The 12,888-nt window shown below is 35.9% G+C and overlaps 2 protein-coding genes across 2 annotated transcripts; one reads left to right on the forward strand and one right to left on the reverse strand.

The window, feature by feature from the left end:
• Positions 1-4,275: 4,275 nt before the first annotated feature.
• Positions 4,276-7,835, forward strand: LOC147411366 (receptor-like protein kinase THESEUS 1). The gene has a single exon (XM_086447800.1). The coding sequence runs from the start codon at positions 4,951-4,953 to the stop codon at positions 7,480-7,482; it is 2,532 nt and encodes an 843-aa protein (XP_086303926.1). The 5' UTR covers positions 4,276-4,950; the 3' UTR covers positions 7,483-7,835.
• Positions 7,836-7,984: 149 nt separating this feature from the next.
• LOC147411367 (uncharacterized) lies at positions 7,985-9,360 on the reverse strand. Its single transcript, XM_086447813.1, has 2 exons — positions 9,109-9,360; positions 7,985-8,953 (listed from the first exon to the last, which is right to left on the reverse strand). Exons 1-2 carry the CDS (start codon positions 9,332-9,334, stop codon positions 8,163-8,165), a joined length of 1,017 nt encoding a protein of 338 aa, XP_086303939.1. The 5' UTR covers positions 9,335-9,360; the 3' UTR covers positions 7,985-8,162.
• Positions 9,361-12,888: the final 3,528 nt, after the last annotated feature.

Consider the following 12,888-nt stretch of genomic DNA (forward strand, 5'->3'; position numbering starts at 1 on the left):
AAAAATACATGAAATCTCAATTAGATAAGTGTCGTTCTAGAGTGAGTACGCTCGACATAATTACATTGATGTGATAGTGATTTCAAAATCGTAGATTTTTGTCCTCGAGATACAATGAGATAAATATATGATTCTAAAGGAAGGACCCATCCTTAATTGATAGATGTTTAAGGAGTATATAATAGTAATGATCATACCAATATATGTCAAATTGTTTGGACTAAGGTTAGACCTTGGTTTAGTATAATTGAGATGTTTTGGGCACTAGATGCCGTCAGATCTATCTCTAATATTTTTTATCTGTGTTCATGTGCTCCGATTTGGTGAAATGGAAAAATCAACTCAATTTTCTTAAAATTGGGAGGAATGGTTTCGGTGTGGACCCACAAATGGGCAGCAATGCAAATGGACATGAATGGAACTAAAGCTTACCCTAACTAGATGAGATTATTTGAACCGACCAATTAAAATGGGTCCAACCCAAGCCCAACTTTAAACTGACCTTAGATCATCCACAGGGGTATTTATGTCATAAAAGTATTTTTTCTTGTGCTAAGAATTTAGTTGACTCAAACATTTGGGAATTTTTTTTTTTTTAAAGTTTCGTAGAAAATCAGGACGCGCCGCCCGGCTGTATTCACGGAGAGAGCGTGATAGGCGGCGGTGGGATTCAAACCCAAAGGCCTCGACGTGCTCGGTTGGATCCCAAGCTTTGTTGTTGTCATCCTGAGGACAACGTCCTCCCTAGATTTTACGAAATAACGTTATTTTATTTGATATATAAATCTGCTTAAAAGACAGCTGGTTGGTTCAGTTGAGAGTTGGAGGTCTTTTCAATCCTATAAACAAAGAGAAAAATAAAGTTAGGTCATAACCAACGACATTAATTTGTTCAGCACGTGCATCTACCCCTCTACTTAACAGAAAAAGTTAGTTTTAACTGATTACTCTCGCCATCAACTCCATGGCATAACGATCGTCAAATTAACAGCGTTAAAGTTGATGTGGGATCCAACGATTAACACGCCATTTTTGTTACCTTTACATTACTCTTGATTTGACATTCACAAAGATTGAGATTGAGATTGAAAAAAGGAATTTTGACTTTTTAACGCAATCCTATATAAATAGTAAATAGTAAATATAATAAATAGTAGTTTTACCAACACAAACCCTATATAAATAGTAAATTTACAAAGATTAACCAATTTAAATAGTGTGGACAACAAATTTCTTCCAACTCCAATTTTCATGTCTTATGTTGTTTCAATGACGTATTAAAATAATTAAATCAAAATTTTTTTGAATCAAATTGTCTTTTTTAAATTTACTTTTTCGTTCCATTTTTTTCTTTTATTTTTTGAAAAATTCAAGTTCATGTTTAATCTTATTTTTCACATTCAGGTATTTCAACCCATGACCGTTTCAAAGTTTCGTGGAAACTCTTTGGCATATGGGTGATATGCGTTAATATTTTTCTATGGTGTTATTATTGTTGTAGTTCAATATTCTATCATGTACTTTGTTACATAATCTTTTCCTCATTATATGTAGAATGTTTGTTATTTTCGTTCTGAATTTTAGATACCAACACATAACTTATTGAGAAAATAAAAAAGAGTGTATGTTTGAAATATTATTATTTCACTTTATTTTCCATTTTGAAGGTGATTTTTTCAAATATTTTGAAAATGTATGTAAAAATTTAGGATTTTTTTCAATTTTTTTTTTAATTTTTAGATGAAAATCAATCAAGAATAAATCTTTTAGGTTGAAATCATCTAAACAAATCATTATCTAAAGTTTTTAGTTAATATTTCTATGTATTTTAGTCGAAAAAACTTGAAATTTAAAAATTAAAAATAGATGGATTTTACTAATATCAAATTCATCATTTTTTATTAAAAAAGGTGAACTCAACAGTAAATAGTGGTGAGCTCAACAATAAAAATTGTGAACTCAACACTAAATAAAAAAACATCGAGTTCAATAATAAATAAAAATTAGTAAATTCGACAATAAATAATAAAAAATAATGAGTTCTCCCTAAATAAGAGAACATTAAGAAATAATTTTTTTATTAAATGTCCTATCAAATTATTGAAAATTAGGGGACTATTTAGAAATAAAATCCCTTCACTAGGGTAGTTTTAAAAATTTTCCCTTGAAAAGTGTAGCTGCACGTGACAGTTGGATGCTGATGCTGAATAGCTTTATTCTGGTTGTAAACAGCATATTCGTCCTAGGTATATATGTTTTCAAAATGTCATAAAAACCCCTCATACGAATTCACGAACTTTCGTGTTTCAAAAAAAACCAAATGACCTTTTCAGTAATTACAATGTCAAACGTCATTGGACACAAAAGTGTCCGACCGCCAATAACGTAGAGAGTAGAGAGTTGGTTACCTTGTTTGTTTTACACACACAGTCAAAACCAAAAAACCATGACAAATAACGTCATTTAATTGCCGTTAGAGAAGAGAACGACAAGTACCATCGCATCACCACGTAACGGTTAATGGCCGTCTCTTAACGCCGTTAAAAATACTCTCCGTTACTAAAAACCGCGTAAAAGAGAGGATCCTAGGGACCGTTGGTCGGTCCTTGGTCCCAGCACCAGCAGAGCAACCGCAAAAACAATTTTCTTATGGAGCTCTATTAGCACCTAAACTTTCACTTGTTAAACCCCAATTCCTTTTAAGAAAAATGCTGAAATGAAAAAAAGCATTTACAATGATTCTCACAAGTCTGATGTGGGATGTGCACGTAATCATAAATGTATTTCCTTGCAATATGAGTAAAAATTATCTATGATTATATATGCATGTCCACGTCAAAATTGTGAGAATCACAATAAATACTATGTCACCCAGCACAACTCTTTCTTAAATTATTAATTTCAACATAATTAAAGATTAAAACACACCATTTAAACCATGATTTCAAAACTCATTCTTGATATCTCCTCATGCTAATGGACGAGATCGAGTTATCTCAAACAAGTCAACTCTTCTTAGATGAGATAAACCATTTTATCAGTTTTACAATTATTTATTCATATATATATATATATATGAGAACGGATAAAGGGACATATGAAAAATCATATGTAAAAACAATGTAACATTAACAAATTTTCAAAATATGGGTTAGAAGTTTGGGATTGGGCTGATTTTTTGTGAGGATGATATCTATGATGGGAAGATCATCCGGAAAAAAAAAAAATCAGTCCAATATGAAACTTCTAACCTCATTAAAAGTGATTTAGAATGTGAACCGTCGATTTTTTATCAATTTTTACCAATAATTTGAAAATCACTTTTGATGGATTTAGAAGTTTCTGATTGAGCTGATTTTTTGTGAGGATGATCTTCTCATCATAGTGACCATCATCGCAAAAAATCAGCTCAATCCAAAACCTCTAACCCTTATTTTGAAAAATCATTGTTTTTTACATATGGCCCAAGAACCGGCCCTATATATATTAAATAAAATAAATTAAAAGATTTTTTTATCAATAAATCATATTTTATTTATATAATAAATAATTATTTTAATTAAAATATATAAAATCCAATTGACTCGAATGAGTTTTACTGACTTGATCGAGATTTTTAAAATATTACCCAAATCATCTCTTTGTCTAGTGAGATTTTACACATGGGAGATGCCTTGTCTATCTGTCTTGTTCATGGATGATATAAAAAAGATTTACCCGAGTCATTTCAATATAAGACGAAATTTAAAAACATGATTCAAACATTATAAAAATTTGGTTCACGATATTATCTCAATATTACAAAGTATTATAACACATTCAGAAAAAATTTCAACGATTAATAATTATTAGTAAGTTCATATAATATCCTAAATCAAGCAAATAGAAATCTAAACAAAGAGAGGGAGAGAGGGAGATGGTACCCCAACTTTCACTTATTTTTTAGGATAAATCTCTATTTCGTGCATTGAATATGACGAAATTCAGAGTTAGATACACTATTCATTTTAATTCTTCAAACATATTTTTTTAGTGAATTCATCAGTTTTATAATCTATGATTTTGTGAGTTCAACATTTTTTTTTACCAACGAATTTATAGATAAAATACCAGTGATTTTATGACTACAAAAGTCACTATAAATCGGAATTTTGAATAGGTCGCGTACGTATGGGAAAAGTCCCTATTTTTTTATTTTATTAATCGGATGTGACAAGTAAAAGTTGGGCTGCCAATAGCAGATCTCTTTTCTTATAAACTTTTAAAGGCAAACAATAGCTGAGTTGCAGAGCTTCCATGGCGTTTTATCTTACTTGAAGTCTTAGCTGTTATAAGATATGGTGAATCAAAAGTAACTAAAATGTCTGGAGAGAGGGAGAGCAACTTCTCTGAAATGGGGGCGTTATTTAAGTTAATGGTGGGGTCTGCTTCTTTGCAAATGACAGCCTAATGTACAGCCTGGAAAGATCTATTTGACTTGAAGAAAGAAAAAGCTTCATAGTATGGATCTCATGGTGTCATTTGGTATGATAACAACTGGATTTTCTCTCTGAACTTGATCGCTTTCTGGGTTTTCTCTGGGAGAGGTAAAGTTACTGAAAAAATCTGATCTTTGTCTGTTTTCAGCATTTTGTTTAATAGTAGTCTGCATTTTTTGCTATTTAGTGAACTTAAAATTTCTTCCTTTTTCTTGTTTTTGTCCATTACAAGTAGTTTTTGTAGATATTGGTTTATAGAGATTTGGGTTATAGTGGAAACTTGATTCTGAAAGTGGGTTCTTGAGGGTATTAGGTTTTGAGAACATGGGCTTCCGAGGATTCAGGTTAAGTTCATGTGGAGTTTCTTAGATTTGGGTTTCAGGAAATCAGGTTTTTAGGATCTGGAGCTCTGAAGAATTTGGGTCTTAGAGTGTGGACAGTTTGTGGGTTTTGAGGATTTGGGTTAGTGAAAATGAGACCATTAAAGTTGGTTCCTCTGGTTCTTGCTGTTGTTTTTATTGGGTTTATGGTTTATGGTTCCAATGCTACATTCATTCCTATTGATAACTATTTGATTGCTTGTGGGTCTTCACAAAATGTCTCCCTCCAAGGTCGGATTTTTGTTCCTGATTCAAAGCAATCTTCATCTGTGTTAAAGAATCAAGAAAATTCTGTGGTTGCTAGCTCCAATTCTAGCGTCCCATCTCCAATCTTCCAATCTGCACGAATTTTTTCTGCTCCAGCTTCCTACAAATTTGAAATCCAGCAAAAGGGACGGCATTGGGTCCGCCTGTATTTCTACCCTCTTCCTGATTCTAACCACGATCTGAAATCTGCTTCTATCACAGTAGTCACCGATAACTTTGTGCTCTTGCATAATTTCACTTTAAAGAGCTATAATGTTTCTTATCTGTTTAAGGAGTACACCGTAAATGTGACATCCGATGCTTTGATTCTCAACTTTATTCCATCGAATAACTCGGTTACCTTCGTGAATGGAATTGAAGTTGTCTCTATCCCAGACAATTTGATTCCTGACCGAGCATTGAGTTTAACCCCTTCTAGCCCTTTTAGTGGCCTCTCTGATCTTGCCCTTGAGACTGTGTACCGATTGAATATGGGAGGCCCTTTGCTCACCCCTCTGAATGATACCCTCGGGAGAACATGGGAAAATGATAGAAAGTACCTTCATGTGAACAGTTCTGCTGTGAATGTGTCGGTTGACCCCTCAATAATAAAATATCCCGTGGGCGTTACACCCGAAACAGCCCCGAATTTGGTTTATGCCACCACGGAGACTATGGAGGATGCGAATGTTGCAAATACTAACTTCAATATGACTTGGGTCTTCCCAGTAGATCCAAGCTTCACATATTTTGTCCGATTGCATTTCTGCGATATTGTGAGCAAGATTTTGAACAGCCTCGTGTTCAATGTTTACATCAACTCTGATATTGCCCTCGGAAGTCTAGACCTGTCTAGTCTGACTGGTAATTTGGACGTACCTTATTACAGAGATTTCATCTCCAATTCTTCGACTGATTTGGGTACTTTGTTTGTAAGTGTGGGGCCAGATCCAGTGGCCGACATCCCGAATGCAATCATAAATGGATTGGAGATCATGAAGATCAGTAATGATGCTAGAAGCATGGTTGGGTTATCTCCTGTTGAGAGCCTTCTTCCCAAATTGTCCTCAAAAAAGAGTAAGTTGGGAATCATAATCGGGTTGGCCGTGGGAACTTCGGCTGCCGTGGGGTTGATAGCTTTGTGTTATTGTTGCATACTTTCCCGAAGGTCCAAGGCTGCTCGCCAGGGACATCCATGGCGGCCATTACCGTTATATGGAAATTCGCAAACCATGACAAAGGGCTCCATGACCTCTCAGAAGAGTGGAACCGCTAGCTGCCTTTCGTTGGCCTCCCCGAACCTTGGTAGGTTCTTTATGTTCCAAGAGATCATGGATGCAACTAACAAATTCGATGAAAGCTTACTTCTCGGGGTAGGTGGGTTTGGTAGGGTGTATAAGGGGACACTTGAAGATGGGACGATGGTCGCCATCAAGAGAGGGAATCCAAGATCTGAGCAAGGTATGGCCGAATTTCGAACCGAGATTGAGATGTTGTCCAAGCTTCGTCATCGCCACTTGGTCTCTCTAATCGGCTATTGTGATGAACGGTCGGAGATGGTCTTGGTCTATGAGTACATGGCAAATGGGCCCCTTAGGAGTCATCTTTACGGGACAGACCTCCCATCCCTCTCATGGAAACAAAGGCTCGAGATTTGTATTGGAGCTGCAAGGGGGCTGCATTATCTCCACACAGGGGCAGCTCAGAGCATAATTCACCGAGATGTGAAGACTACAAACATTCTCTTGGACGAGAATTTCGTGGCTAAGGTTGCTGACTTTGGCCTCTCGAAGACAGGTCCAGCTTTGGATCAAACTCATGTAAGTACTGCTGTCAAGGGTAGTTTTGGCTACCTTGACCCCGAGTACTTTAGAAGGCAACAACTGACCGAGAAGTCGGATGTGTACTCATTTGGGGTGGTTTTGATGGAAGTCCTTTGCACCAGACCTGCACTCAACCCTGTACTCCCTAGGGACCAGGTTAACATAGCAGAATGGGCGATGAGCTGGCAGAAGAAGGGAATGTTGGATCAGATCATGGACGCAAATTTGGCGGGGAAGGTGAACCCAGCATCTCTTAAGAAGTTTGGTGAGACAGCTGAGAAGTGTTTAGCGGAATACGGGGTTGACAGACCAACTATGGGTGATGTTCTATGGAATCTCGAGTATGCTCTTCAGCTCGAGGAAACCTCATCTGCACTCACTGAGCCGGAAGATAACAGCACAAACCATATCCCGGATATTCCATTGACATCACTTGAACCATTTGACAACAGTGTGAGTATGATTGATGGGGTGCACTCAGGCACCGATGATGATGCCGAAGATGTTGCCACCAGTGCAGTTTTCTCTCAGCTAGTGAATCCTCGTGGTAGATGAGAAGAAAACCCTTAAAATATCCGGCTTCGATCAAATTGCAGAGGAGAGTAGTTGAGAATTTTGCTCGATTTACTCGGAAGAAGGTCTGAGCTTGTTTTTTTTCCTCGTTTTACTGAAATGTTTTGAGTTGTAATATACTTGATTGGTTGTGGCATAGAATATGTGGGAAATCATGCCAAAGTCACGTAATTAAAATATCATATTATCTTAGTTCGAAGAAAGCGGTGTTTCAGTTTCCAATGCGAATATATGCATGTGTACTATGTATTGATTTTATTAGCTATCCACAATATGATTAAAGAGAATGATTATTCACAGCTTATAAATGATCTGTTTTGCAACATTTCATGTCACATTATATGTATCATGTTTGGTTTAGAATTTGTTCTCTTTTAAGTTTTTCTTGTACTTCTTTTTCTTTTCTCTTCAGTCCTTGTTTGGGGGTCTATCTCAGCCTCCTTTTTTTTTTTTCCTTCATTGATAAAATTTTACACTAACCAAAAAAAAAAAAAAAAAGATGTTGCATTGGAAAAATTAGTGTGCTTTGAATTCCTTGCGATTGCTTTGATCCACGTAGCTTTGAAGAGAACTAGAATTACATTACTTGGAAGAAACAATCACCACCTTTTTTTCTCCACCACCCACTTTTCTGTTATTCAAATATGTGAAATTTTTAGTACTTATTTCCTGCAAACAATTCCATTTCCGCCTTTGACCCCACGATTGCAGTCCAGTGTGCCATAATCCATCACCAAGGTGTTATCCTTCTCCACAATCCCAGCTGGAGAGAACACACAAGCACCACACTCTGAGGAGACCAGTGACATTGTCCTATATTTGTCCTCACCACCAACTACTGGCATCGCCACACCTAGCTTTGCTGGATTCTTGAAATCTGGCCTATAAGTTCGACCAAGAACACCTTCAACCTCCGGGGATAGACCAAAGAATCTAAACTGCACTTCTAAGTGGGCGAAACAATTGTTTGAAGGTATCTGGTAGTTGTGTACCTTGTCATCTTGCTCTGTCACTGGAACCACATTGACGGATATTTCTGCAATTTCCAATAGAGTGACCATGACGCTGTTCTTTCTCGACGTTCTCTCCACTCTAAGGTCTTGATCAAGGGACTTCCATTCGGAGAGATGGCCTTCGGGTATGACTAAGCCTTTCCCATTGTGAGAAAATTGGAGATGGTCGACGTCGTTGTGCCATTTCGCTACTTGTTTGGCTTCAAGAGTGAAGGTATGAGAGCCAAACATGATACCCAAGGCTTGAATCCATGTGTAGTCCCGGGTTCTTCCATTGGGTCTGTGACCAATGAACCGAGAATTGATCTGAAGGTTAGGATCAGAAATTAAGCTGAAGTGTTCGTCGCTCTTGCCATGGAAGTAGAAGACAATGCCATCTCCACCGATAAAGCGTGGATCAAAACAAGCTGCTCCGGGACTATTGCAGTTTGGTTTGCGATCTGCAAATAATTACATATTCGCAATTTCCCATCAGTATTATTTTCTAGAAATTTTATAACATCAGTTTTCGCTCACAAGATCGTTAATTTATTAGTCTCTTCCAATTGAAATTACAAAAACCAGAACTTTGAGAACATCAGTTAGATTGACTTACTTCTGCAAACAGCCTCGCAGGTTGGCGAGAAACAATCAAGATAACAACCTTTAACTTTCGGTTCCTTAGGTTGGACCCTCGGGCACTCGACGGGGCATGTAATGGACTTAAGAAAACATTTGCTACCGCGGTTCCTACAGGTGACTCGTTGTTGCGTCACGGAAGTCACACCTGACACGAAGAAGAGAAGAATGATTACTAAACATTGCCTGCTAAACACCTTCATAGTTAACCTCTTCAAGGCAGATATTAATGAGAAGAGGAAAGCTAGAAACACAATTTATACAAGAAATTTAATGCTCTTTTTATAGAATATGAGAAGTGGGTTTGCTTTGTTTAAGGATTTTGATTTAGCTCAAGTTTGAAGTAGGAACGTGGGCCTGTTGGGTATCTTTAAATGCTTTGCCGGGTTTTGAATCTTGGTCAGAGCTTTGGGAGTGGTAAGCTTCCTAAAAAAAAGTAGTTGAAAGTGGGTTCCCTTTACTTTTTTTTTTTGTTTAGAGGGTTCAGAGTACAAGAAACGCTAGTGCTTCAACAACTTCAAGCTTCAACTCATACGATATTCCAATGTTTCTGGTGTGGGTGGTTTTAGCATTTTTTGCTGGACTTGGGTGGGTAAGTAGCCTAACTGTCCTGTAGGAGTGAGAGGACTTTTGCTGGCCTTTGGTGGTAAATGGCCCAACTCTTGTCTAGTCTAGAGAGAGAAAAATCCACACAATAACAAAGCCTTATCCCAAATATTTTGGTTCAATTAAACGAATCATGTTCGACCATTCTATTACGTGCAAAGCCAAATCTTTTAATATTGAGAGAGTACATATCAATACTTGAATCTATTTTTACTATTTCTATTCATGTTCTTTGGGGTCTTCTTCTCATTCTTTTAAGACTGTCAACTTGAATATTTCTCCTAATTAAGACTGTAATTGATTTTCGTTGCTGTCGACTTTCTCGTAGTTTATCGTATATTGGAGTCCAACATTTTTTTTCAAATGCTTTAATTTCTAATCTTATCTTTCCTACTCTTGCAGTTCATCCATCTTAACATCCTCACATGTGCTAAATGTCCAAAAGAAAATAACCTAAATGTCCTCATCTTCAACCTCTAATACAAAAGCTCTTTAATCTATCAATTTTATCTTTAATGATTTTCAATTAGGCCTTAACCCGTTGTAGAAAATCCCTATTTTTTGTACCCAAAATTCCATCTTCTTCTATTTCTCCAAAATCATATCTCGTCCTTGAGGATTGAAGTAAATAAGATATTCAGGTTGAAAATGAGGGTAAAAATATTTTAACCACAAAATTGAAGATGACTACTTTTAAAAAGGAAAATACAGGATTTTTGGCTAAAGATTAAAAATAGAATAATGATTTTCTAACTAGAAAGTCTTCACTCAATTGACATGTTACAGAGATAAAACCATAGATTTGTTTCCTCGAAATACACAAATGCAAATCTCCATAAAAGATGTGCATTTGTGTATCTCGAGGAAATGATCTATGATTCTTTGCTTGTAACACGTCAACCTTTCTAGTTAGAACTTACAATATCAGCACTCTTAAAAATAAGGGTTTAAACAAGAATTGTGATAGTCTGACAACCCCCCACATACTAGTAACGTTTTTCACACCAGAAAAATGATCCTTTGGGCTATGCTTCCCGTTGCTATTGCTTGAGGGATTTGGACTGAGAGAAATGACAAAGTGTTCAATAATAAGACTCGTTCCCCTCATGCAAGTTTTTTGGAGATCCTAGGGTTGTTATACCTTTGGTCAAAGCAGAATATAGAGTTCGCGGGAATTACATTTGATGATTTTATTTTTAGATGGCATTCCTTATGTAATTATTGATGTGGTTCTTTTTTTTTTGTTTTTTGTTTAGAGGCTCCCTTGACCTCCTTGTTTCTTGTTTTCTTTCTTTGATTAATATATTATACTTTTCAAAAAAAAAAAAAAGTCTGACAATCCCATGTGGCACACTCAATTAACTCTCCGTAGATCTCTACGCCTCAGGATACACGGTTCCCTTAGGATATACTTTTTATTTATTTATGGGGAAGTGCAGTTTTGTATCTCGAGACGTATAGATCTACGATTTCCAAACTTATCATGTCAGGAGAGTTGATTGAGTGTGTCACATGGGATAATCAGATTATCATGATTCTATAAACAAATATGTTAGGGGCATCTATTTGGGTTTTGATTATAATTTTTAACCCATTTCTTTGAGAATCTTCATGTTGTTTCTCTTTTAAGTGCATGGATTACGTAATAATATTAGTAAGGGTCACGTTTGATTCACGTGAAGGAACATGGGTTACTCCAGAACCTAGACATAAACACCCTCATTTCGCTCCTCATAAATTGTTTCCTTGCTTCCAGGATTCACATTCCCGCGAGTTTTTTTTTTAACCCAAAACAAAATAGAAGGATTTGCGGACAATAATTTAATTAATTTCTGTTTTACAGCCACATATATCTCTTCTTCTAGTTCCCATCAAACCCAAGTTTTCTATATAATTTGTAAAACTTTTACATATTTAGGGTGTTTGAATAACGGGAACGAACACTCTTCAATAGTTTTGAGTGGTTGAGATGTCACCACATCAATAAAACACTAATTCTACACAGTTTAAATTTAAGAGTTCAATGATCATTCGTTTACAAAATCTTTGATTGTGATTTTAAATAATCTTTTTGTGGAATCTTCTTTTTGAAATATGATTTATGCTTGGAAAATTGGAGGATTTGGGTGTTATTAAATTTAAAAGTGATCAATGGTAGAAAAATCACTATTACTCGGAGAGAGCGGATCCTCTGTAGTAATTTATCACTGTAGTGGACTCCAACGTTTGAGGGATTGCCATGTCACCAAATCACAAAATTCCATCCGTTAAAAAAATTATAATTCAGCACCGTCCATTTTCAAAGCCTTTGATCAAGTTTAAAATATTAGCTTTTTTCAATTTTGTTTTTGCAGTCTGATGTACGCCGTGATCCACTGATCCTTACATGGTTGATATATTAATTTTTTCTTTTAAGTATGTTTCTCTCACCAAAATAAGCTTCATTACAGGGGGAAAAAAATGCTATAGAGAGGGAGAGAATCTACGCAAATGAAATTAAAAGAGCTGAGAGATAATAATTGATGTGAAATATTTGAATAATGTCATGCTAACAAATAAATATTTGAATAATGGTGAACTGACCTCAAGATTTGACCTCACATCGCACAGACTTGAAAGTTGATGGAACCACAGATGCTTTTTCCCTAATAATAACTATAATAATAACTATGTGAGGTCCAATCTTCTAAATATTTTAGCTTAGGCTAAGAAACAATGAGACCTTACTCAAAGTTTTGGGTGGGGCTAGACGAATCCGGTTCATCCATTCCACTCTACTCAAAGCAAAGTCTTTTGTTCTTGAGAAAATAGTCACTAAAGTCTCCGACTAAATGAAAAAGTCGCACGATTAAAACATTATTTTTTTGTTCACCAATTTAATTATGAATTTTTAATGACACATGACTTTTATGAACTTCGCGATCAAATCAAGAAGTTTCGATTAAATCACAAAGTTTGCGATTAAATCAGAAAAATGAAATATGACATTAATATAATAGTAGGAGAATATGACTTTGATGAAGATGGTGGTGACCATTTTATCGATAAAACATAAGATAATAACTATGTAAATGAGGATGACATTGATTTTGAAGTTTTTGACCAGTTGATGAATCCTAACTCGGACATATGGTTATCATCTTTTTTGATA

The sequence above is a fragment of the Akebia trifoliata genome, chromosome 1 (genome assembly GCF_017979445.1).
Source record: "Akebia trifoliata isolate Shusen 1 chromosome 1, ASM1797944v1, whole genome shotgun sequence".
NCBI classification, from domain to species: domain Eukaryota; kingdom Viridiplantae; phylum Streptophyta; class Magnoliopsida; order Ranunculales; family Lardizabalaceae; genus Akebia; species Akebia trifoliata.